Genomic DNA, 26,961 nt, shown 5'->3' on the forward strand with positions numbered 1-26,961 from the left:
CCTCTGGGCCACCAGGTCCCGAAGATGGTCGCCCGGTGTCCGGAGGGGACGCCAGGCACCCTGGCCTGTTCTTGTTGTGAAGTCAGAGCCTGCTTCAGGCCGCTAGAGGTGGCCCCAGGAGCTCATCACCCTTCAGGGCCCTCGGAGCCGCGTCCGCACCGGCAGACCGACCCTTGTTACCTCATTCAGAGTTAAACCTGACTTACTCTGAGGTAAGAGGGGCCGGTGCTGAGAGGCGCCGTCAGAGGGTGGAATGAATGCTTGAATGAAGCACCTCAGGGCGCGGCCGAAGGAGGGAAGAAGTGCAGATACTGGATGTGTGCACATAAGAAACCTGGCCGAAGCCAGACGAGGGTTTTCAAGTCACCTCTGAAGTCCCTTCGCTGTTCGAGGTCCAGCCGAGCGAGTCGAGCCCAGAGGCCCTGCCGCAGCTCAGCAGACCCGGACAAATAGCCTTACACCCAGGGGTGAAGGTGCACTACCCACGCGGACAGCTGCTCTTTACAAGCTTGGAAAACCGATTTCAGTCTTGCACCCTCGGCTTCCCATCCTAGCTCCTGGCTGCCACAGCGCTTGCCAGACATTGCACACAAGGGGCTGCGGGCCGCCTACAACTTACCATTCGCTCGCTTCATCCTCACTCTTACTTGCTGGCTCCTAATTGGTCAGGCCGTGCCAGCTTCACCTCCTCTCGTTTCAGCTGGAGCAGGGACCAAGCACTGACTGCTCCGGCTTGATGCTGATCGCGTTGTGGTTGTTATTTCCACCGTCTGCTCCACAGGCTTGGTCAGTGCTGTACAGCACACGCCTCAGGACAGGGCTGATGCAATATTATGAAGTCCAGAAAACGCCCAATAGTGACAAACCCGAACCAGCTGGGTCAGTCGACGCCCGCCTCAGACCTATAATTAACAGCTGGTTCTGTAACTATTCACGTTTGGGAGCTTCATTCCAACAGCCGACTCTTCTCATGAGCCTCAGAATGCCACAGCTGGAAGTGTCCCTGAGAGCTTGGAGAACACATAATGAAGGTCCTCTTACATATACTGAAGCTGGTCTTACATGTATGAAGCTGCCCTGGTGTGAGGTGGGTACCTAAGGTACTTACCCCTTATACCAGGTCCAGTTATCCCTTATTAGTGTGGTGTAGTCAGTGTCTAGAAGCCAGGCTCTCTAGAGGTAGCTGTGGATGAGCAGCCAAGACTTATCTAGGAGACATGCAAAGATCGTGCAATACCACTGCAGTCACACAGCGCTTACACACATGAAAGAACCACGCAGTGTTACAAAAATAAAGGTACTTTATTATGATTACAAAAATACCAGGAAACTATACAGGCAATGCCCCAACTGGAGGTAAGTAAACACACTCTTATATACACATTAGGAGTCAGTGATCAGCATAAAAGGGGATAGAAAACAGTGAAAACAATAGTAAGTACTGTAGGCCCGGGGGGTACCAAACCATATACTAAGAAAGTGGCATGCGAAAGTCGGGCCCCCACCAAGGTTGTGAAATCAGTAGAGGGGAGCTGGAGGAGCTATGATCCCCAGGAGGAAAGTACCAGAGTGCCCCCCAGCGACCAGGAGAAGAGAGGTAAATACCTGGTTCTCCCCAAACCTACCAAAAGGACTTCAGAAAGGGCTAATGGAAGAAAAGACAAGACTGCAAGAAACCAGATGTGGATCCTGGTAGAGGAAGACCGGGAAAGGAAGGGGACCCAGTCCAGTTCACATTGGAGTGTCCGGTGGTGGCGGGAGCCACTACCCACCCGTCTGTGGATGCAGGACCAGGTCGACGGTGGACAAAGACAATCAGCAGTGCAATTCTGGAGCAGCTGAAGAGTTTCTGAAGTGATGCAATCGACATCCAAAGCCAGAAGAAGGATTGCAGTTGGTCAGTGGTGTGGAAAATCACCAACAAGCCTTGGCAAAGGCAAATGTCGTGGAAGAAGAAATGCGGAGCTGCCGGGGACCAGCAAGGTCCAGGGGGCTTAACCCACAGAGGGGAGCCCGGGTGACCCTCAGCAGTGAGGAGAATCACAGAAAGAGGAGGCAGCCTCCACGGGTGACCCAGAGGCAGCAAGCACAGGAGTCACGGTGAGGCCTACGAAGCACACCTAGAAAGGAATCCCACGTCGCTGGAAGGCTGTGTGTCGCATGTAAGAGTGCTGGGCCTACACGGAGCCTAAAGATCCCTTTGTGGAGATGCCAACAAGCCTTGGTAGCTGCAAAAGATGCAGTGCACAGCAGTACTGTCCCCCGTAGAGAGGCAAGGGCTCATCGTCTCCGAAGCTAAACAGTTGGTAGAGAGGACTGAGGGGACCCCTCCTGACCACCACCCGTGATGCGGGATCCACACAGCTCTGGAGGACAGGAGATCCATGCAGCCAGCGATCGTCTTAGTTCATTCCTGCGGATGCAGGGGAGTGAGTCCTTCACTCCAAAGGAGATGCCTTCTTGCTTCTCGTGCAGACTGAAGATTTGTCACCCTCAGAGGATGCACAGCTGGGGAAATTTTGCATTTGCTGGAAGGAAACGTGGAAACAATTTTGCAAGCAGAGTCTACGCTGTGGAAGTAGACTCCCAGTTCCTGGAGGGTCCAGTTGCTGTTCCAGTGGCCAGAAGGTGAAGTAAACAATGCAGCGGAGTCCTCCTGGAATCTTGCACGTCGAATCTCAGGACCCATCCAAAAGGGACACCATAAATAGCCCAGCAAGGAAGATGGTCACCTAGCAGGGTGACCACCTATCAGGAGAGGGTTGTGATGTCACCTGCCTGTCCTGCCCACTCAGAAGCTCCCAGAGGCCTCTGCCCACCTTGGATTCAAGATGACAGAATCAAGTGGCCACCCGGAGGAACTCTGGGCACCATCCCTGGGGTGGTGATGGACAGGGGAGTGGTTACTCCTCTTTCCACTGTCCAGTTTTGCACCAGAGCAGGGACTGGAGGTCCCTGGACTGGTGCAAACTGGTTTATGCAAAGAGGGCACCAAATGTGCCCTTCAAAGCATACCAGTGGCTTGGGGAGGCTACCCATTCCAAGCCATGTAACACCTATTTCCAAAGGGGGAGGGTGTTACCACCCTCTCCCAAAGGGAATCGTTTGTTCTGCCTTCCTGAGCTTGAACTGGTCAAGCAACAGGAGGGCAGACACCTGTCTGTAGGATGGTAGCAGTGCGGGCTGCCTGAGAAAACCCTGCTAACTGGTAGGAGCTAAACTGGGGGTCCTCTCAAGAGCCCCCAGAGTGCATTAAATCATACAACCAATACTGGCAACAGTATTGGGGGTGTGATTCCGACATGTTTGATACCAAACATGCCCAGGTACCAGAGTTACCATTATGTAGCTGGACAGGTAGTGACCTGTATCCAGTACATGTGTAAAATGGCGTCCCTGCACTTACAAAGCCCAGGAAAATGGAGCTGGAGTTCGTAGGGGCACCTCTGTTCATGCAGGGGTGCCCTCACACACAGCTACTTGCCCCAATGCCCTGGGTACCAAATACTAGGGACTTATGCGGGGGCACCAGTATGCCAAATGTGGGGTGTGTGAAGTCCCAAGCAACCAAATTTGAAGGGAGAGAGAGCACAGTTACTGGGGTCTTGGGTAGCAGGATCCTAATGAACACAGTCAAAACATCAGGCAAACTATGGGGGTAACCATGCGAAAAAGAGGGTACTTTCACTACAAGGTGCATGAGCAGACCTGCTGTTCATCCTTCCGGTGCCCGAGACAAAGCTGCTATTCATCATTCAGGTGCCCGAGACAGACATGTTATTTATCATTCAGGTGCCTCATGCCCACCTGATATTCATACTTCAGGCGCCCATGACAGAACATCTATTCATTCATCCGGTGCCTTATGCAGACCGGCTATTCATCCTTCAGGCGCCCCATAAAGACCTGCTATTCATCCTTCAGGTGCTCCCTACAGACATGCTATTCATCCTTCATGGGCCCCATACAGGCCTGCTATTCATCCGTCAGGTCCTGGAGACAGACTTGCTAATCATCCTTCAGGTTCCTGGGACAGACATGTTCTTCATCCTTCAGGCACCCGAGACAGACATGCGATTCATCCTTCAGGTGCCTGAGACACACCTCCTATTCATCTTTCAGGTGCCCCATAAAGACCTGATATTCATCCTTTATGGGCCCCATACAGACCTGCTATGCATCCTTCAGGTGCCTCATGCAGACCTGCTTTTCATCCTTCAAGTGCCTGAGAGAGAGCTGCTATTCATCCTTCAAGTGCCCAAAACAGATCAGCTATTCATCCTTCGGCTGCCTGATACATACCCGCTTTCCATCCTTCAGGCGCCCCAGACAGACCTGTTATCCATCCTGTAAACTGCAGGTAGTCACCGCACGGTCCGCTGAGCCCCTTCTCCACTAACATCTGTAAACTGCAGGGAATCACCACACCCTGCGCCAAGCCCCTTCTGCACTAACACATCTGTAAACTGCAGGGAATCACCGCACCCTGCGCTGAGCGCCTTCTGCACTAACACCTCTGTAAAGTGCAAGGAATCACCGCACCCTGCGCCGAGCGCCTTCTGCACTAACACCTCTGTAAAGTGCAAGGAATCACCGCACCCTGCGCCAAGCCCCTTCTGCACTAACATCTGTAAACTATAGGGAATCACCATACCCCACACCGAGCACTTTCGGTACTAGAATATCTTTTAATTCTAGGGAATCACTGCACTGAGTGCCTTCTGCACAAACACATCTGTAAATTGCAGGGAATCAGTGCACCCTGCACCGAGCGCCTTCTGCACTAACACATCTGTAAACTGCAGGGAATCTCTGAACCCTGCGCCAAGCCCCTTCTGCACTAACATCTGTAAACTGCAGGGAATCACCGCACCCTGCGCCAAGCCCCTTCTGCACTAACATCTTGTACTGCCATTTGATGGAGTTTGTTTTGACCAATGACTTTGTGTTTCACCACTGCGCATATTAGTTGCTCAATGTTCACCAGTAGCACATGGTATGTTTTGTTCAGTTTAGCCGCCTATGGGCTTTGACATGGCATTAGCCATTGCTTTCTGTATTCAGTTTAGCCGCCTATGGGCTTTGACATTGCATTAGTCATTACATTCTGTATTCTGCCTATTGGCTTTGACATGCTGTATCCAGTCTAGCCGCCTATTGGCTTTGACATTGCATTCCTTTGACATTGCATTCCTATTGGCTTTGACATGATGTATTCAGTTTAGCTGCCTATTGACTTTGATATGCTATTAGATATTCTGCCTATTGGCTTTGACATGATATTATATATTGCATTTTGTATTCAGCTTAACTGCCTATTGGCTTTGACATGATATTCAGCTCCGCTGCCTATTGGCTTTGACATGATATTAGACATTGCATTTTGTATTCAGCTCAGCTGCCTATTGGCTTTGACATGATATTATACATTGCATTTTGTATTCAGCTCAGCTGCCTATTGGCTTTGACATGACACTAGACATTGCATTTGATATTTAGGTTAGCTGCCTATTGCCTTTAACATGACATTGCATTTGATATTTAGGTTAGCTGCCCATTGCCTTTAACGTGGAGTTAGACATTGCAGTTGAGAATCCAAGCTGTATTTTTCCAAGCTGTGTTTTTGCACCAGATGAACCAAGATGTTTTTCTCACAGTAGACTAGACATGATAAGAGAGAGTACATGGGTGTTGTTTTTTCTTCGCTTGAGCTTGGGAACAGGAGTAGTCTTGGAGACCTGGCCAGTCTCCAAAAGGCTTGCTCAGTTTCCCAGGTCTGAGAGGAGGGGGCACACCTTTGTAACGAATGTAACAGGCTGCAGAGAGTCAGATTCGAATCTGCCGGACCTCGTGCTGGAGCTTGGCGCCAGCTGCCAGCAATCCCGTGTGGATAGATGAATCTCTTTCTCGCGGCTGACAGGGGTCATCAGCTTGCAGACCTTAGAAAGATGAAGCTGTAAATAGTTCCCACACGGTGAAGTATTTGTTTTGCTTTGCATTCAATATCTTATAAATATAACCTGCTGTGTATATTGCAAACTGATATATTTTGTTTGATTAACGCGGACTTGAAAGCTACTAATTCGTCATACATAACAATTGGGGTTGGGGAAGAACTAACAACAATAAAAGTCTTCTTTGACCTCAGAAGTGCATTGCTGGTGTGTTATGTTAGTGCTTAGAAACTAGATAAGAGGAAAGCACTACAATTGGTACCAGAAGGCGTGGGGTGTCGGTCATTAAGAGGTGATTAAGAGGGTGTTGACGAGTTGGTAGATTTCTAAGTGCACACTTTAAAAGTGTAATTGTTTCTGTTGTTTGGAGAATTACAGAATTTTTTTTTTTGGGAGAATCACAGTAGCACGGCAGACCATGTCTGAGAATGCATGTGTTGGTAAACTGCCCGATGGTGCTAAGAAAAACTGTGAATTGTTTTCTGTTTGGAGAATTACAGAAGCACAGCAGACCATTTTTGAAAATGCATGTGTAGCTAAAATGCCTGATAGTGTTTTGAGAAATAATTTCTGTTGTACATATATAGAAAAAGTGTCTTTTGGAAGTAATGATGACAGAAAGGTCTGGATACCTTTATCTGCTTACAGAGAAATGCAGGAGAAATGTAGGAAGTTGGAACATGAAAATAGGAATTTACGTGAGCAAATTAGCCCGACTGAAAGTTATAAAAATGCTGTTTTTGAAGAATCTTTCTTGTCCCATTCCAGTAATGAGGGGGTTAAGACAGCTCCGAGCTGCACTGAGTTTTCGTGTGAGCCAGGGTTTTTGGCAGCCAAAATGCATTCCTTAACTGATAACATGGACGAGAGAGACCAGAATGTGATTTACCAGTTACCGTTGCAAAATGCACAAGTAAAACGAAGGATTTTAGAGCAAGACACCCCGAGTTTCATTAGCTTGTTTGATTTTTGGAAAAAGAATAGCCCTCATTTGAGAGAAATCCTAACACTTTTGTATATGGTCACTGTGAAAAATTATATGCAGTTGCGCGCTTGTGATTTGGCAAATGAAATAATGCAGACTTTAGGTTTCTGCGCAGTGCAAGAAGGAAATACTTATGTACATGTAATTCAAGAACAAGGAAAGAAAATAGTGCCCCTAGCTAGAATCATACAATGGATCTGGTACTTGCAAGACAGGGCTAGAGTACCACAGATAAAAGAGTTACCAATGAAATTGTGTGCACCATTTGAATTCGTGTCCACTGAAGATAAAAAGCATGTTTGTTTTACTAATGATTCATTGACTGAAATGTTGCTTTCTGGCACAGTAGAAGGAACAGCGTTGTATAATGTGTGTCAGATTTAAAAGCAAGAGCTACGTGAGATGTGTCATTTTTACACTGATTTTTGGTTCATTGCTAATGTTTTAGCACCTAACTGGTTCAATTACCTTGCAGATGTTAATGAGAAAAATTCAGAGAGAGAAGTGTTCACCCAGAATTCTGCCTTAGTGGGGATGGCTAAGTGGGTGCCCCAGAAATGTGAACAGCTGAGAGAAAAAGCCACTTACAGGTGGGCAGAGATGAGAGAGATGCACATTCCCCTAGATTTGATAAAAACTGTGCAGCACGCACAAAAGCAATTTGTCATGCAAGCAGTCACAGAGCAGTTGGGGAGAGGAAAGTTACCAGGACAGAAATGGCAAATTGATCAGGTTTTAGGGAGAGTGATTGTTGCAAATTACCAAGGAAAAATCGAAATTATGCTGATACCTAGAAAAGAATCTGATTCATTCATACAAATTGGAGACAGAATGGCCCAAATTGACAAAAATGCAGTGAATGGAGGTTTGGTAAAGAAGGAGTCTGCCCCAGCCCTTCTGACAGTGCAAGAAAAGGGAAGCTGTGGTGCAGCAGATAAAAACCTCAGTGCGGATGTGTGGGCTGAAGCCCTAAGTGATCCTCCAGAACCTGCAGAAAATATAACAAAGGGCCTCAAAAACGTCCTGCTGATTATAAAACAGGGAAAGAAAGAGGAAGGGTGCAGTTTAAATGAAAAATGTTATTTGCAAGAAAAGTCATACTTGTTTCTTTTGCAGATCCTACCACGTTTCGCCACTGTCCCTGAGTGTGCTGTGTGGTCCCCCTTCCGGTGTGTGCGTGTGGGGTCGGGGAAGGGACCGAATCCCCAACCTGAACCTGGCTGAGTAAAGTGCCAGCACCATGGATCCATTTTGCGCAAACTGCGCCTTCAGTTCAAGTTCAACTTGTTTGATTGCATTCTTCCACTGGAACTAAGCTGTGTTTTTTTTTTTTTCCCTTCTCGTATGGAACTCTGACTTTTGCTTACCTTCCAGAAAACCTTTCAGGTGGACCGTGCACCTTTACATGAGCAGAACTCATGCCACATCAAATTGCTAACACTGTTGAATTAGAGACTCACTCAGAGTATAAAAATTGCCCAGTCTTTTCTATGTAGATGTATCTGATGTGAAAAGTTATGAGATCAATGTGTTAATTCACTTCTATTGCTTTACAGGGATTGTTTTGATCTTTCAAATGTCACTTGCTGATAATGTTTTTTTTGTGCTGATGTTTTTTTTGTTTTTGTTTGAAACAGGAGATATGTGAAACAAAAATTCATTGGTCAAAGGGCGGAATGTACTGCCATTAGATGGAGTTTGTTTTGACCAATGACTTTGTGTTTCACCACTGCGCATATTAGTTGCTCAATGTTCACCAGTAGCACATGGTATGTTTTGTTCAGTTTAGCCGCCTATGGGCTTTGACATGGCATTAGCCATTGCTTTCTGTATTCAGTTTAGCCGCCTATGGGCTTTGACATTGCATTAGTCATTACATTCTGTATTCTGCCTATTGGCTTTGACATGCTGTATCCAGTCTAGCCGCCTATTGGCTTTGACATTGCATTCCTTTGACATTGCATTCCTATTGGCTTTGACATGATGTATTCAGTTTAGCTGCCTATTGACTTTGATATGCTATTAGATATTCTGCCTATTGGCTTTGACATGATATTATATATTGCATTTTGTATTCAGCTTAACTGCCTATTGGCTTTGACATGATATTCAGCTCCGCTGCCTATTGGCTTTGACATGATATTAGACATTGCATTTTGTATTCAGCTCAGCTGCCTATTGGCTTTGACATGATATTATACATTGCATTTTGTATTCAGCTCAGCTGCCTATTGGCTTTGACATGACACTAGACATTGCATTTGATACTTAGGTTAGCTGCCTATTGCCTTTAACGTGGAGTTAGACATTGCAGTTGAGAATCCAAGCTGTATTTTTCCAAGCTGTGTTTTTGCACCAGATGAACCAATATGTTTTTCTCACAGTAGACTAGACATGATAAGAGAGGGTACACTGGTTGTTTTTCTCCGCTTGAGCCTGGGAAGAGGAGTAGTCTCGGAGACCTGGCCAGTCTCCAAAGGCTTGCTCAGTTTTCCCGAGTCTGAGAGGAGGGGGCACACCTTTGTAACGAATGTCACAGGCTGCAGAGATTCAGATTCGCATCTGCCTGACTTCGTGCTGGAACTAGGCGCCAGCTGCCAGCAATCCCGTGTGGGTAGATGAATCTCTTTCTCGCGGCTGACAGGGGTCATCAGCTTGCAGACCTTAGAAAGATGAAGCTGTAAATAGTTCCCACACGGTGAAGTATTTGTTTTGCTTTGCATTCAATATCTTATAAATATAACCTGCTGTGTATATTGCAAACTGATATATTTTGTTTGATTAACGCGGACTTGAAAGCTACTAATTCGTCATACATAAAAATTGGGGTTGGGGAAGAACTAACAACAATAAAAGTCTTCTTTGACCTCAGAAGTGCATTGCTGGTGTGTTATGTTAGTGCTTAGAAACTAGATAAGAGGAAAGCACTACACATCTGTAAACTACAGGGAATCACCGCACCCTGAGCCGAGCCCCTTCTGCACTAACACATCTGTAAACTGCAGGGAATCACAGCACCCTGCGCCGAGCGCCTTCTGCACTAACACATCTGTAAACTGCAGGGAATCTCTGAACCCTGCGCCAAGCCCCTTCTGCACTAACATCTGTAAACTGCAGGGAATCACAGCACCCTGCGCCAAGCCCCTTCTGCACTAACACCTCTGTAAAGTGCAACGAATCACCGCACCCTGCGCCAAGCCCCTTCTGCACTAACACATCTGTAAACTATAAGGAATCACCACACCCCACACCGAGCACTTTCGGTACTAGAATATCTTTTAACTGTAGGGAATCACTGCACTAAGTGCCTTCTGCACAAACACATCTGTAAACTGAGGGAAATCACCGCACCCTGCGCTGAGCGCCTTCTGCACTAACACCTCTGTAAAGTGCAAGGAATCACCGCACCCTGTACCGGGAATTCTCTGCCCTGAGACAGGTGTAAACTGCAGGGAATCACCACGCCCTAAGCCGAGCACCTTCTGCACTAGCACATCTGTAAGCTATAGGGAATCACCGCACGGTCTGCTGAGCCCCTTCTGCACTAACACATCTGTAAACTGCAGGGAATCACCACACCGAGCACTTTCGGTACTAGCATATCTTTTAACTGTAGGGAATCACTGCACTGAGTGCCTTCTGCACAAACACATCTGTAAATTGCAGGGAATCAGTGCACCCTGCACCGAGCGCCTTCTGCCCTACACATCTGTAAACTGCAGGCAATCACCACACCCAGCGCGGAGCGCCTTCTGCACTAACATCTGTAAACTGCAGGGAATCACCGCACCCTGTGCCAAGCCCCTTCTGCACTAACATCTGTAAACTGCAGGGAAGCACCGCACCCTGTGCCAAGCCCCTTCTGCACTAACATCTGTAAACTGCAGGGAAGCACCGCACCCTGAGCCGAGCCCCTTCTGCACTAACACCTCTGTAAAGTGCAAGGAATCACCGCACCCTGCGCCAAGCCCCTTCTGCACTAACACATCTGTAAACTGCAGGGAATCACCGCACCCTGCGCCGAGCGCCTTCTGCACTAACACCTCCGTAAAGTGCAAGGAATCACCGCACCCTGCGCCAAGCCCTTTCTGCACTAACATCTGTAAACTGCAGGGAATCACCGCACCCTGCGCCAAGCCCCTTCTGCACTAACACCTCTGTAAAGTGCAAGGAATCACCGCACCCTGCGCCGAGCCCCTTCTGCACTAACACATCTGAAACTACAGGGAATCACCGCACCCTGCGCCGAGCGCCTTCTGCACTAACACATCTGTAAACTGCAGGGAATCACCGCACCCTGCGCTGAGCGCCTTCTGCACTAACACATCTGTAAACTACAGGGAATCACCACACCGGGTCGGTACTAGCATATCTTTTAACTGTAGGGAATCACTGCACTGAGTGCCTTCTGCACAAACACATCTGTAAACTGCAGGGAATCGGTGCACCCTGCACCGAGCGCCTTCTGCACTAACATCTGTAAAGTGCAAGGAATCACCGCACCCTGCGCCGAGCGCCTTCTGCACTAACACCTCTGTAAAGTGCAAGGAATCACCGCACCCTGCGCCGAGCCCCTTCTGCACTAACACCTCTGTAAAGTGCAAGGAATCACCGCACCCTGCGCCGAGCGCCTTCTGCACTAACACCTCTGTAAAGTGCAAGGAATCACCGCACCCTGCGCCAAGCCCCTTCTGCACTAACACCTCTGTAAACTGCAGGGAATCACCGCAACCTGCGCCGAGCGCCTTCTGCACTAACACATCTGTAAACTGCAGGGAATCACCGCAACCTGCGCCGAGCGCCTTCTGCACTAACACATCTGTAAACTGCAGGGAATCACCGCACCCTGCGCTGAGCGCCTTCTGCACTAACACATCTGTAAACTACAGGGAATCACCACACCGGGTCGGTACTAGCATATCTTTTAACTGTAGGGAATCACTGCACTGAGTGCCTTCTGCACAAACACATCTGTAAACTGCAGGGAATCACCGCACCCTGCGCCGAGCGCCTTCTGCACTAACACATCTGTAAACTGCAGGGAATCACCGCACCCTGCGCCGAGCCCCTTCTGCACTAACACATCTGAAAACTACAGGGAATCACCGCACCCTGCGCCGAGCGCCTTCTGCACTAACACATCTGTAAACTGCAGGGAATCACCGCACCCTGCGCTGAGCGCCTTCTGCACTAACACATCTGTAAACTACAGGGAATCACCACACCGGGTCGGTACTAGCATATCTTTTAACTGTAGGGAATCACTGCACTGAGTGCCTTCTGCACAAACACATCTGTAAACTGCAGGGAATCGGTGCACCCTGCACCGAGCGCCTTCTGCACTAACATCTGTAAAGTGCAAGGAATCACCGCACCCTGCGCCGAGCGCCTTCTGCACTAACACCTCTGTAAAGTGCAAGGAATCACCGCACCCTGCGCCGAGCCCCTTCTGCACTAACACCTCTGTAAAGTGCAAGGAATCACCGCACCCTGCGCCGAGCCCCTTCTGCACTAACACATCTGTAAACTGCAGGGAATCACTGCACCCTGCGCCGAGCGCCTTCTGCACTAACACCTCTGTAAAGTGCAAGGAATCACCGCACCCTGCGCCAAGCCCCTTCTGCACTAACACCTCTGTAAACTGCAGGGAATCAGTGCACCCTGCACCGAGTGCCTTCTGCACTAACACATCTGTAAACTGCAGGGAATCTCTGCTGGTGCTCCTCGTACTCCTCGTATGTAAATTATTCATTTCAGATTTTTTATACAAATCCATTAATCCAACAGCACCTATCATGTATATATATATATATATATATATATATATATATATATATATATATATATATATATATATAAAATAAAAAAAAACACAAATACAAGTCACTCTCAATCCATCTCATTGGTGGTAATATTTAATATGATGATTTAACTGGGTGAGTATCCTATCCCCAATCTTTATGAGCCCCTGTGGTGTACACAGTAAAATATCACAGCTCGCCTCTGCTACAGTTCATTGCCCCTTGGCAATTCCACCAGCCCAAGTGTGTACAAGCAGCATAAACTACAGTGTTTCCAACTCAATCACATGGGGTAGTTTATAAACCACAAGAGACGATGTTGCTTTTCTTTGTACAATATATTGAATTAATAGCCCTGCTGCCCCGTTCCATCATCAAAAACCTTAACATAAACGAAGGTTCACAAAGCTGCGAAGTTTTACGCACATAAATTTACCTCTGAGTGTTTGAACCTTTATTAAAGTTTTCCTCCTGAGACGCACTTTTGATTGATTGTCCGTGATAGGAAAGTTAATCCTTTCCCATTTTAAAGCTATTTATGTAGTCCTAAGCATGACTATCCTACTAGGATAACCCATATATTGGGGGTCTCTAACCTTTTTTCTAATAAAAGCTACTTTTGTCACATGAAAATCATCCCGAGCTACTGGTGTTGGGTTGCAGCAGTGACAGCAACAAACAAGATTACCTATGCAGGCTTACCAGCAGCGACCGCCTCTGTGCATCGGGAGGGCTGCCAGCAGCAATGTAAACAAGGCTTTCTCACTGTGGAGTGATACGTAAGGGCCATAGCTGCGATTCCCCAGCGTCAAGGTAATAATATTAGTAATAAGCGTTCGGTGGCATGTGTAGCTGCAGATACACATGCTGTGCATAGTCCGCCGTCTGGTGTTGGGTCGGAGTGTTACAAGTTGTTTTTCTTCGAAGAAGTCTTTTCGAGTCACGAGACTGAGGGACGACTCCTACTTTGGTTCCATTGCGCATGGGCGTCGACTCCATGTTAGATTGTTTTTTTTCCACCATCGGGTTCGGACGTGTTCCTTTTCGCTCCGTGTTTCGGGTCGGAAAGTTAGTCAGAATCAACGGAAAATTTGTCGGTATTGTTTAGTTCGGTATCGGGTTACATTAGAATCGACACCGAATCTTGAAGAGCTCCGGTAGCCCTTCGGGGTAATTTCGATCCCCCGTCGGGGCCTGGTCGGCCTGACCGCGTGCAACATCGAGACTGATGGAACGGACCCTGTTCCGATTCTGTCCTAAATGCCACAGTAAATATCCCTATACAGACCAACATTTGGTCTGTAACTAGTGCCTGTCACCCGAGCACAAAGAAGAAACGTGTGAGGCCTGTCGAGCGTTTCGGTCGAGGAAAACGCTCCGAGACCGAAGAGCCAGAAGGTTGCAGATGGCGTCCACGCCGACAGGACAACAACGGTTCGAGGAAGAGGGAGAAGAAGAAACATTCTCCATCCACGAATCGGATTCCGAAGAATTCGACGTCGAAGAAACCGTGAGTAAGACGTCGAAACAATCATCACACAGAAAAACAGACAAAGCCCAGGGGACGCCACTGCCGACAGGCCATGGCTCAACCCATAAAGTAGGTGACCGTCCATCGGCACCGAAAAAGGGCGAGCTGGTGCCGAGATCGTCCGACTCAGGTCGAGACACAGGCACGCAGCAATCTCGGGACCGAGAAACTGCCGCAGAAAAGGGTCGACACCGAGACAGCGGCACCGAAGCTGCTCGGCACAGAGATAGCGGCACCGAAGATGGTCGACGCCAAGAAGGTACGACATCGAAAAAGAGGAAAATCTCTTCGGAGCCGAAAACAACAAAAGACACGGTTTCGGTGCCAAAACGCCCAGCAACCGAACCGAAAGCCAGTTCCTACTCAGAGGAACAATCACTGTCCTCCCAACTTCAAAAACACAGATTTGAGGAGGAATTACAAACAACAGCTGTAGATCACACGCAAAAGCGGATCTTTATACAAAGTGGTACAGGGAAGATCAGCACCCTTCCCCCAGTCAGAAGAAAAAGGAAACTAGTTTCCAACAACAAGAAAAAACACCACAAGCAAAAGTGGTGAAGAAGGTAACTCCCTCTCCACCACCGGCAACTCATATATCACCGGCACAGACTCCGTCACAATCACCAGCTCATACCACCATGAGCCAAGATGACCAGGACGCATGGGATCTCTATGACGCCCCAGTATCGGACAATAGCCCTGAGTCGTACCCCACTAAGCCCTCACCACCTGAGGACAGTACAGCGTATGCTCAGGTGGTAGCAAGGGCAGCAGAGTTTCATAACGTATCGCTACATTCAGAGCCTATCGAGGATGACTTCCTTTTTAACACCCTGTCCTCCACCCATAGCAATTATCAAAGCATTCCTATGCTCCCGGGAATGCTAAGGCACGCTAAACAAATCTTTAAGGAGCCAGTTAAAAGCAGAGCAATAACCCCAAGGGTGGAGAAGAAATACAAGGCACCACCCACAGACCCTGCTTTTATTACATCACAACTGACACCAGATTCAGTTGTCGTAGGAGCAGCTCGTAAAAGAGCCAACTCGCACACAACAGGTGACGCACCACCTCCTGACAAGGAGAGACGAAAGTTTGATGCAGCCGGGAAAAGGGTTGCAGTACAAGCTGCAAATCAGTGGCGCATCGCCAACTCGCAGGCACTCCTAGCGCGATATGACAGAGCCCATTGGGACGAGATGCAGCATCTCATCGAGCACCTCCCCAAAGAATTCCAAAAACGGGCAAAACAAGTGGTTGAAGAGGGACAAAACATATCCAACAACCAAATCCGTTCTTCTATGGATGCAGCAGATACAGCTGCAAGAACTATAAATACTGCTGTAACGATAAGGAGGCACGCATGGCTGCGCACATCCGGCTTCGAACCTGAGATACAACAGGCAGTGCTCAATATGCCGTTCAATGAACAACAATTGTTTGGACCAGAAGTGGACACTGCAATTGAAAAATTAAAGAAAGACACTGACACAGCTAAAGCCATGGGCGCACTCTATTCCCCGCAGGGCAGAGGCACATTTGGCACATTTCGCAAAACTACTTTCAGAGGAGGGTTTCGAGGTCAAGCTACACAAGCCAGCACCTCACAAACAACACCGTCTACCTACCAGGGACAGTATCAAAGGGGAGGCTTTCGGGGCCAATACAGAGGGGGCCAATTTCCAAGAAACCGGGGAAAATTTCAAGGGCCCAAAACCCCTCAAAACAAGCAGTGACTCACAAGTCACTCAACCCCTTCACACAACACCAGTGGGGGGAAGACTAAGCCAGTTCTACAAATCTTGGGAGGAGATAACAACAGACACTTGGGTCTTAGCAATTATCCAACATGGTTATTGCATAGAATTTCTCCAACTCCCTCCAAACGTCCCACCGAAAACACACAAAATGTCCAAACAGCATATAGACCTTCTAGGACTAGAAGTTCAAGCATTACTGCAAAAAGACGCAATAGAATTAGTACCAAAAACACAAAAGAACACAGGAGTTTACTCCCTGTACTTTTTAATACCGAAAAAGGACAAAAGTATGAGACCAATATTGGATCTCAGAACACTAAACACCTACATCAAATCAGACCACTTTCACATGGTCACGTTACAAGACGTAATACCACTACTGAAACAGCAAGACTACATGACAACATTAGATCTAAAAGACGCGTATTTCCATATAGCGATACATCCCTCGCACAGGAAATACCTAAGGTTCGTATTCGAAGGAATACATTACCAATTCAAAGTGTTGCCATTCGGAATAACGACAGCACCAAGAGTCTTTACAAAATGTCTAGCAGTAGTATCTGCACATATCAGGAGGCAGCAAATACACGTGTTCCCGTACCTAGACGATTGGTTAATCAAAACCAACTCGCTAACAAAGTGTTTACACCACACAGATTATGTTATACAAACCCTTTACAAACTGGGTGTCTCCATCAACTATGCAAAGTCACACCTTTCGCCGTGTCAAACACAGCAATACTTAGGAGCGACAATCAACACAACAAAAGGGATAGCCACTCCAAGTCCACAAAGGGTTCAACATTTTCACAAGGTGATACAAGCTATGTATCCAACACAAAAGATACTCGCAAAGATGGTCTTAAAACTCCTAGGCATGATGTCCTCATGCATAGCCATTGTCCCAAACGCAAGATTGCACATGCGGCCCTTACAACAGTGCCTAGCATCACAATGGTCACATGCACAGGGTCACCTTCTAGATCTGGTGTTGATAGACCGCCAAACATACATCTCGCTTCTATGGTGGAACAGTACAAATTTAAACAAAGGGCGGCCTTTCCAAGACCCAGTGCCACAATACGTGATAACAACAGATGCTTCCATGACAGGGTGGGGAGCACACCTCAATCAACACAGCATCCAAGGATAATGGGACGTACATCAAAGAAAGTTTCATATAAATCACCTAGAATTGTTAGCAGTATTTCTAGCGTTGAAAGCATTCCAACCAATGATAACCCACAAATACATTCTTGTCAAAACAGACAACATGACGACAATGTATTATTTAAACAAACAGGGGGGAACACACTCGACACAGTTGTGTCTCCTCACACAAAAAATATGGCATTGGGCAATTCACAACCACATTCGCCTAATAGCACAGTTTATTCCAGGGATCCAGAACCAGCTAGCAGACAATCTCTCTCGGGATCACCAACAGGTCCACGAATGGGAAATTCACCCCCAAATCCTGAACACTTACTTCCAAATTTGGGGAACATCTCAAATAGATCTATTTGCAACAAAAGAAAACGCAAAATGCCAAAACTTCGCATCCAGGTACCCACACCGGCAATCTCAAGGCAATGCTCTATGGATGAATTGGTCAGGGATATTTGCATACGCTTTTCCCCCTCTCCCTCTCCTTCCATATCTAGTAAACAGATTGAGTCAAAACAAACTCAAACTCATTCTAATAGCACCAACATGAGCAAGACAACCTTGGTATACAACACTACTAGACCTGTCAGTAGTACCTCATGTCAAACTACCCAACAGGCCAGATCTGTTAACACAACACAAGCAACAAATCAGGCATCCAAACCCACCATCGCTGAATCTAGCAATTTGGCTCCTGAAATCCTAGAATTTGGACACTTAAACCTCACACAGGAATGTATGGAGGTCATAAGACAAGCTAGAAGGCCATCCACTAGACACTGCTGTGCAAGTAAATGGAAAAGATTTGTTTGCTACTGCCATAATAATCAAGTTCAACCATTGCATGCATCTCCAAAAGATGTTGTAGGGTATTTACTACATTTGCAAAAGTCAAATCTAGCTTTCTCTTCCATAAAGATACATCTCGCAGCAATATCTGCATACCTGCAAATTACTCATTCAACTTCCCTATTTAGAATACCTGTCATTAAAGCATTTATGGAAGGCCTAAAAAGAATTATACCACCAAGGACACCACCTGTTCCTTCATGGAACCTCAATATTGTCTTAACAAGACTCATGGGTCCACCTTTCGAACCCATGCATTCTTGCGAAATGCAATATCTAACGTGGAAAGTTGCATTTCTCATCGCCATTACATCTCTAAGAAGAGTAAGTGAAATTCAGGCATTTACTATACAAGAACCATTTATTCAAATACACAAAAATAAAGTAGTTCTAAGAACCAACCCAAAATTCTTACCAAAGGTCATCTCACCGTTCCACTTAAATCAAACAGTAAAATTGCCAGTGTTCTTTCCACAGCCAGACTCAATAGCTTTCTACATACATTAGACATCAAAAGAGCACTAATGTACTACATTGACAGAACAAAACTAATTAGGAAAACAAAACAACTATTTATTGCATTTCAAAAACCTCATACAGGAAATCCAATATCAAAACAAGGTATAGCTAGATGGATAGTTAGGTGCATCCAAACCTGCTATCTTAAAGCAAAGAGAGAGCTGCCTATTACACCAAAGGCACACTCAACCAGAAAGAAAGGTGCTACCATGGCCTTTCTAGGAAATATTCCAATGACCGAAATATGTAAGGCAGCAACATGGTCTATGCCTCACACATTTACTAAGCACTACTGTGTAGACGTGTTATCTGCACAACAAGCCACAGTGGGTCAAGCTGTACTAAGAACTTTATTTCAAACTACTTCCACTCCTACAGGCTGAACCACCGCTTTTGGGGAGATAACTGCTTACTAGTCTATGCAAAACATGCGTATCTACAGCGACAGATGCCATCGAACGGAAAATGTCACTTACCCAGTGTACATCTGTTCGTGGCATTAGTCGCTGCAGATTCACATGCGCCCACCCGCCTCCCCGGGAGCCTGTAGCCGTTTGGAAGTAATCTTCAACATTTGTACATTTGTAAATATATTACTTAAAACTTTATTATGTACATACGCATTCACTCCATTGCATGGGCACTATTACTAGCATACACAACTCCTACCTCACCCTCTGCGGGGAAAACAATCTAACATGGAGTCGACGCCCATGCGCAATGGAACCAAAGTAGGAGGAGTCCCTCAGTCTCGTGACTCGAAAAGACTTCTTCGAAGAAAAACAACTTGTAACACTCCGACCCAACACCAGACGGCGGACTATGCACAGCATGTGAATCTGCAGCGACTAATGCCACGAACAGATGTACACTGGGTAAGTGACATTTTCCTTCCCCGTCACCACATGTTTATCCCTCAAATATCAACGTTAAATACATAAAGGAAATTCAACTGTTTTTCTACAAACATCAGATTAGGAGTTCTGAAAATACACACATTTCCGTCTCAAATACAAACTTGTTTTGGTGTAGATATATTAACTCATGCAAAAGCTTCTAGTTTAGTGAACCGGGAGTAGCACACGTGAGAGCTACTCACCGGTAGGTGGAGAGCTCCTGGTAGGTCTTCAGTAACGGGCTGGAGAAGCCTGCGGCAGGTACTCTTCCACGGGCCCGGATGGAGTTAAACAAGTAGGTGCAGGAGATTAGTGCTAGTTCAGAAGAGCGGTAAAGATTCTGGGCAGCTCTTCCATCACTTACAACAAAGCAAAGTAGGAAAGGTTTTCACCAAGCATACTTAATAGAAATGTATACCTGCCAGCGAAAGTGAGTCTCTGAACGCCACCACAAGTACATGCCTTCTGTGCTGTTCTAGTTTTCCTCTTTTTTTTTTCCCGACAACAATACCGCTCTCATTTTGTTTTAAAGAATTGATCACCAATGACATGAGATCAATGGTTTTAAATTTTTTCCCAGGTCTGTGTTTTTCACAGTTCCTCCATCAGGATAACCTTGTGTGAGATGTTTGATGCTTCCTCATGTTTGTTGCCCGGTTAAAGTGCTTTCCACACTCGGGGCACTGGTAGGGCTTCACCCCTGTGTGGATCATCTGATGTCTCATCAGGTCAGAGCTCTGGATGAAAGTTTTCAAACACTGGGTGCAATGGTACGGTCGGTCTCCCTCATGGGACCTCAGGTGCTGCTTCAGGTTTGACAACTCCCTAAAGTGATCCCCACATTGTGTGCACTCGAAAGGCCTTTCCCCAGTGTGGACTTTCTGGTGTCGCTTTAGGTCTGAAGAGTGAGTGAAGCGCTTCTCGCACTTCGTACATTGGTATGGCCTCTCGCCAGTGTGGGATTTCTGGTGATCGATTAGTTGTGATGTCCGCCGAAAGTACTTCCCACACTGCGTGCACTCGAAGGGCCTCTTCCCCGAGTGGATCCACTCGTGCTTGCAGAGATCAGACCTCTGGGTGAAGCTCTTCTCACACTGCCTGCACTGGAACGGCCTCTCCCCGGTGTGGATCTGGTGATGCCGATACAGTTCAGCCCTGCGAGTGAAGCTTTTCTGACACTGTGTACACCGGTAGTGCCTGGCTCCTGTGTGGGCCCTCTGATGCTCCCTCAGGGTGGACATCTGACTGAAGTGCCTCCCACAGTTGGTGCAACCATAGGGCTTCTCTCCAGTGTGGGTCACTCGGTGCTTGAGCAGATCTGAATTGGATGAGAAGCCTTTGTGGCACTCCGGGCACTGGAAAGGCTTCTCCCCGGTATGAACCTTTCGATGGTTGAGGAGAGCTGAGCTCCAAGTAAAGCTTTTTTCACACTCCGTACACTGGTGTGGCTTCCCCCCAGCGTGCCACCTCCGATGGCGAGTCAACTTTGCTGCACTCCAAAACTTTTCTCCACATTCCGTGCACTCAAAGACCTCCCCGGTCGGATGCGTCTCCTGGTGCCTTCTCAGCGTTGAGGGGTGACTGAAGCTTTTCTCACAGTCAGTGCACTTGTAGGGCTTCTCACCTGTGTGCGTCATCTGATGTTTGTACAGATACCACTTTCGGGAGTAGGATTTCTCACACTGTGTGCACTGGAATGGTCTCTCGCCCGTGTGAGACCTCTGATGACAGATCAGGAGTGAAGGATGTTTGAAATGCTTGCCACAATGGGTGCAATCGTAAGGCTTTTTCAGAGTGGGGCTCCCCTGAGGACCATACAGATCTGTACTGAAGGTTACGTTTTTCACACAATCCACACACTTGTGTTGTCTCTCTCCCTCATGCAGCCCCTCATCTGTGACTAGACTCAGGGTGTGAGTGGAGCTTCTCCCACAGTAGCTGCAGGCTGGTGCAGAGCTTTCTCTGTGCGTCTTTAGATGTTTCTTGAGAAGCGAGTCTTGGGTAAAGCTTGAGTCACAGATGGTGCAGTTATAGGATTTCTCTCTAATGGGACAGCCCTCATGCCCAAAGAAGCCACCTGGCTCCAGGAAGTTGTCCTCACGGTCAGTACACATGGAATGCACTGGGCTGTCATCTGAGGGTCTCTCCTTGACCGCTCCGTCTTCTGTAGCTTTTTCAATTTCCTGGTGGGTCCCCCCAAAGATTAGGCACACAATCTCGGATTTGGTAGCAGATAAATTCTCTGTTGAAGGAATCAGATTTTCCAGGTATTATTTTAAGGCATCACATAGCTAAACAGTAAAGCATTTAACACTGATATGTGCTTCTGACTCCCCTGACAATTACCAACATGCGACTGATTAGCAATCGACGGTCTTTCTGTCCCTTAATGAAAGGTCAGAGGGAAAGCACAAGCAAAAAACCTGTCATGAATATACTTTTCACATTTAAACTAAATCATCAGATTAATGGGAAATTTTGAAAAATACAATTATTAGCACATCCTTCGCTCATTGGCTCCTGTTACAAGAGGTGGACAATAAAATAAGGACAAAAGCTCTGAAACATATTCCTTCTCCGCTCCCACTGCAGCGCGCACTGCATGGGTGAATGAAAACCCTGTAGGAAATAACACCCAGGGCCGAGTTTCTTTCTCTAAAAACACACATCAATTCTAAGGGTCAAATAGATAAGTTATAAGGCTTACAATGCTACTTCTGTAACATAAGACCTGGGCATGAATCCCTCGAGCTCCTCATAAATGACATTATTTTTTAAGGAAAGAGGGTGAAAGGGAAACCTAAGAATAAAAACACTGATTTCAAGACTAACATCGTGCGGCACAGGACATCCGGCGTCATTCGAAATAAATAAGTATTGATTGAAAAACACTGCTATAAACTTAACGTTAGGGTTGTACCTCTGTACTTTCATTGCCTCTCAGAAAACTGATCACCGCATTTTCTGTGAATTATGAAAAACTGTTAGAGTAATTTAAATGAAACAACGTTGCTAATAAACACGTAAAAGTACTTTTTAACTTTGGAATTAATATTTCAGTCACTATCAACCGGTAATGCACTCTAAGTTTGAGTGAGAAGAATAAAGCAGTCTTTCAACTTGTAGAATGAATGCAAATGTAATATTACATATATGTGATTTAATTGAAAAATTTAAACATTTCTTCAATTAACTTTCCAAATGTTCTAAAATGTACGACACGCAATGGAAAGGCACAGAGCATCCTTAACAGATACCTTTGATTTAAAACAAGTACATCTCACATGACCTCACCGGCGCATCGCTAATAGAATGATTTTTTGTTTCACACCACAAGGCTCTGTTTCTTATTATTTTGAGGCTGGCCAAAATGTGGATCTTAGTTGTTAGTAGGCATTAATCCTTTTTTCCCTGTCTTGCTACAGACAGCTTCAGCTGTCATTCGGGAGACAACATTATATACAATACTTCACAGAGCCAAATTGATCAACATTGGATAGTGTTCAAGTCAATTTCAGCTGCCGTGTTCCTATATGTTACTTGTGAGAAAGTAGCCTCTTTCTACCCTTGTTACCCCCACTTTTGGCCTGTTTGTGAGTATATGTAAGGGTGTTTTCACTGTCTCACTGGGATCCTGCTAGCCAGGGCCCAGTGCTCATAGTGAAAACCCTATGTTGTCAGTATGTTTGTTATGTGTCACTGGGACCCTGCTAACCAGGACCCCAGTGCTCATAAGTTTGTGGCCTATATGTATGTGTTCCCTGTGTGATGCCTAACTGTCTCACTGAGGCTCTGCTAACCAGAACCTCAGTGGTTATGCTGTCTCTGCTTTACAAATTGTCACTAACAGGCTAGTGACCAATTTTACCAATTCACATTGGCATACTGGTACACCCATATAATTCCCTAGTATATGATACTAAGGTACCCAGGGTAATGGGGTTCCAGGAGATCCCTATGGGCTGCAGCATTTCTTTTGCCACCCATAGGGAGATCTGACAATTCTTACACAGGCCTGCCAGTGCAGCCTCAGTGAAATAACGTCCACGTTATTTCACAGCCATTTACCACTGGACTTAAGTAACTTATAAGTCACCTATATGTCTAACCTTCACCTGGTGAAGGTTAGGTGCAAAGTTACTTAGTGTGTGGGCACCCTGGCACTAGCCAAGGTGCCCCCACATCGTTCAGGGCAAATTCCCCGGACTTTCTGAGTGCGGGGACACCATTACACGCGTGCACTATACATAGGTCACTACCTATGTATAGCGTCACAATGGTAACTCCGAACATGGCTGTGTAACATGTCTAAGATCATGGCATTGGGGGGACAATTCCATGATCCCCTGGGTCTCTAGCACAGAACCGGGGTACTGCCAAACTGCCTTTTCAGAGTTTGCACTGCAGCTGCTGCCAACCCCTCAGACAGGTTTCTGCCCCCCTGGAATCCAGGCAGCCCTGGCCCAGGAAGGCAGAACAAAGGATTTCCTCAGAGAGAGGGGGTGACACCCTCTCCCTTTGGAAATATGTGTGAAGGCTGGGGAGGAGTAGCCTCCTCCAGCCTCTGGAAATGCTTTGATGGGCACAGATGGTGCCCATCTCTGCATAAGCCAGTCTACACCGGTTTAGGGATCCCCCAGCCCTGCTCTGGTGCGAAACTGGACAAAGGAAAGGGGAGTGACCACTCCCCTGACCTGCACCTCCCAGGGGAGGTGCCCAGAGCTCCTCCAGTGTGCCCCAGACTTCTGCCATCTTGGAAACAGAGGTGTTGCTGGCACACTGGACTACTCTGAGTGGCCAGTGCCAGCAGGTGACGTCAGAGACTCCTTCTGATAGGCTCTTACCTCTCTTAGTAGCCAATCCTCCTTACTAGGTAGCCAAACCTCCTTTTTTATTTAGGGTCTCTGCTTTGGGGAATTCTTCAGATACCGAATGCAAGAGCTCACCAGAGTTCCTCTGCATTTCCCTCTTCACCTTCTGCCAAAGGATCAACCGCTGACTGCTCAGGACGCCTGCAAAACCGCAACAAAGTAGCAAAGACGACTACTGCAACCTTGTATCGCTTCATCCTGCTGGCTTTCTCGCCTGTTTCCTGGTGGTGCATGCTCTGGGGGTAGCCTGCCTCCTTCTTGCACCAGGAGCTCTGAAAAAATCTCCCGTGGGTCGACGGAATCTTCCCCCTGCAACCGCAGGCAACAAAAGACTGCATTACCGGTCCTCTGGGTCCCCTCTCAGCACGACGAGCGTGGTCCCTGGAACTCAGCAACTCTGTCCAAATGACTCCCACAGTCAAGTGACTCTTCAGTCCAAGTTTGGTGGAGGTAAGTCCTTGCCTCCCCACGCTAGACTGCATTGCTGGGTACCGCGTGATTTGAAGCTGCTCCGGCTCCTGTGCACTCTTCCAGGATTTCCTTCGTGCACAGCCAAGCCTGGGTCCTCGACACTCTAACCTGCAGTGCACAACCTTCTGAGTTGTCCTCCGGAGTCGTGGGACTCCCTTTTCTGACTTCGAGTGGACTCCGGTTCACTCCTCTTCTAAGTGCCTGTTCCGGTACTTCTGCGGGTGCTGCCTGCTTCTGTGAGGGCTCCCTGACTTGCTGGGCGCCCTCTCTGTCTCCTCATCCAAGTGGCGACATCCTGGTCCCTCCTGGGCCACTGCAGCATCCAAAAACCCTAACCGCGACCCTTGCAGCTAGCAAGGCTTGTTTGTGGTCTTTCTGCATGGGAACACCTATGCAAGCTTCTTCACGACGTGGGACATCCTTCCTCCAAAGGGGAAGTTCCTAGTCCTCTTCGTTCTTGCTAAACACCAAGCTTCTTCCATCCGGTGGCAGCTTCCTTGCACCCTCAGCTGGCATTTCCTGGGCTCCTGCCCACTCTCGACACTGTCGCGACTCTTGGACTTGGTCCCCTTGTTTCACAGGTACTCAGGTCCCGAAATCCTCTGTTTTTGCTTTGCTGGTGTTGGTTTTCCTTGCAGAATCCCCCTATCACGACTTCTGTGCTCTCTGGGGGTTGTAGGTGCACTTTACACCTACCTTACAGGGTCTTGGGGTGGGCTATTTTTCTAACCCTCACTGTTTTCTTACAGTCCCAGCGACCCTCTACAAGCTCACATAGGTTTGGGGTCCATTTGTGGTTCGCATTCCACTTTTGGAGTATATGGTTTGTGTTGCCTCTATACCTACGTGCTCCTATTGCAATCTATTGTAACTTTACACTGCTTGCATTACTTCCTTTTGCTATTACTGCATAATTTTGGTATTGTGTACATATATCTTGTGTATATTTGGCATCCTCATACTGAGGGTACTCACTGAGATACTTTTGGCATATTGTCATAAAAATAAAGTACCTTTATTTTTAGTATATCTGTGTATTGTGTTTTCTTATGATATTGTGCGTACGACACCAGTGGTATAGTAGGAGCTTTACATGTCTCCTAGTTCAGCCTAAGCTGCTTTGCCATAGCTACCTTCTATCAGCCTAAGCTGCTAGAAACACCTCTTCTACACTAATAAGGGATACCTGGACCTGGCACAGAGTTTAAGTACTCCTTGGTACCCACTACAAGCCAGGCCAGCCTCCTACATTGCTTTATTCAATTTCTGTTCTGGATCCATTAATGGGAGGTTTTTAGTTTCTCACCTAGTAGATTTGTCATTTTTTCTGCTCGTACTTCAGTACTGCACCCAGAGCCACGTTTAAACAATATCAGTAGCTGTCTTTCAGTACTACCAGGCGGTCACGACAAAAGCTACTGCAAGAATGTTAAAGATGCAACATCAATCTTGACAGACTACTATAAACAAGCAATGGCAATGCCAACTGGACTCGGTTGTATGTAAAGGTAAGCAAGGCTGAATGGTATTTCAAATGCTTGTTTGTTATGATGAAGTCAATCGTAAGGGGGTAATTTAGTGTTTGGAGGGGCTGCACTTTAAACTGGTGAAGGATCCCCTTCATCCACACATGTAGTGCTCCCACCTTATTTAGCAGTGGGGCAAATGCTGACCGGTCACTGGTGGAAACTCCCCCACTCCCCCGCAGGCAGTTACTGGCAACAGTCCATCTACCACAGGGCTGCTACCCGCCCTAAACTAAAATCCTACCCCACTCCCTCTTTTAGGGTCACTTCCCACAGCAAATTTTCCCTGGTCTTGACCACCATGGGAGATACAGCAGGCCATTGCATGGGCAATCCGCGACTGAACCCAAGTGCAGGAAGGAAGCTCCCTACCCCTTTGAGAGTTTGTTTCTGAAAAATAAAAAACAGTGCTGAGAAGGTGCAACCATAAAACGAATGACTGGTCGACGAGTCAGCATTCAGTTTGGCTGCTGCACTGGTGTCAGTACTTTTGGCAAAAATCCCCATCAACGTAGCTGGGACCTCTGCAATGGGCAAGAAGCCTCCAACTGGGACTTTCGAGCGGCCTCCGCCCACTCACCGGACACCCTCTCAACCTGAAACCAGTCCTAAGTTTCTGTGTGCT

At 47.1% G+C, this 26,961-nt stretch overlaps 1 protein-coding gene across 3 annotated transcripts in view; it reads right to left on the reverse strand.

Annotated features, from left to right (window-relative positions):
* Positions 1-26,961, reverse strand: part of LOC138266958 (zinc finger protein 271-like) — a 150,628-nt gene that overhangs the window by 29,006 nt on the left and 94,661 nt on the right. For 2 of the 3 annotated variants that reach the window (XM_069215760.1, XM_069215761.1), the window contains one exon: positions 19,672-21,710. In XM_069215760.1, the coding sequence (XP_069071861.1) occupies positions 20,074-21,710 (1,637 nt within the window). In that variant the 3' untranslated portion in view covers positions 19,672-20,073. Of the gene's footprint in view, positions 1-619; positions 775-19,671; positions 21,711-26,961 lie in introns of those variants that run through there. The other variant, XM_069215762.1, reaches the window with a different exon arrangement.

The sequence above is a fragment of the Pleurodeles waltl genome, chromosome 12 (assembly GCF_031143425.1).
Source record: "Pleurodeles waltl isolate 20211129_DDA chromosome 12, aPleWal1.hap1.20221129, whole genome shotgun sequence".
Classification (NCBI taxonomy): Eukaryota; Metazoa; Chordata; class Amphibia; order Caudata; family Salamandridae; genus Pleurodeles; species Pleurodeles waltl.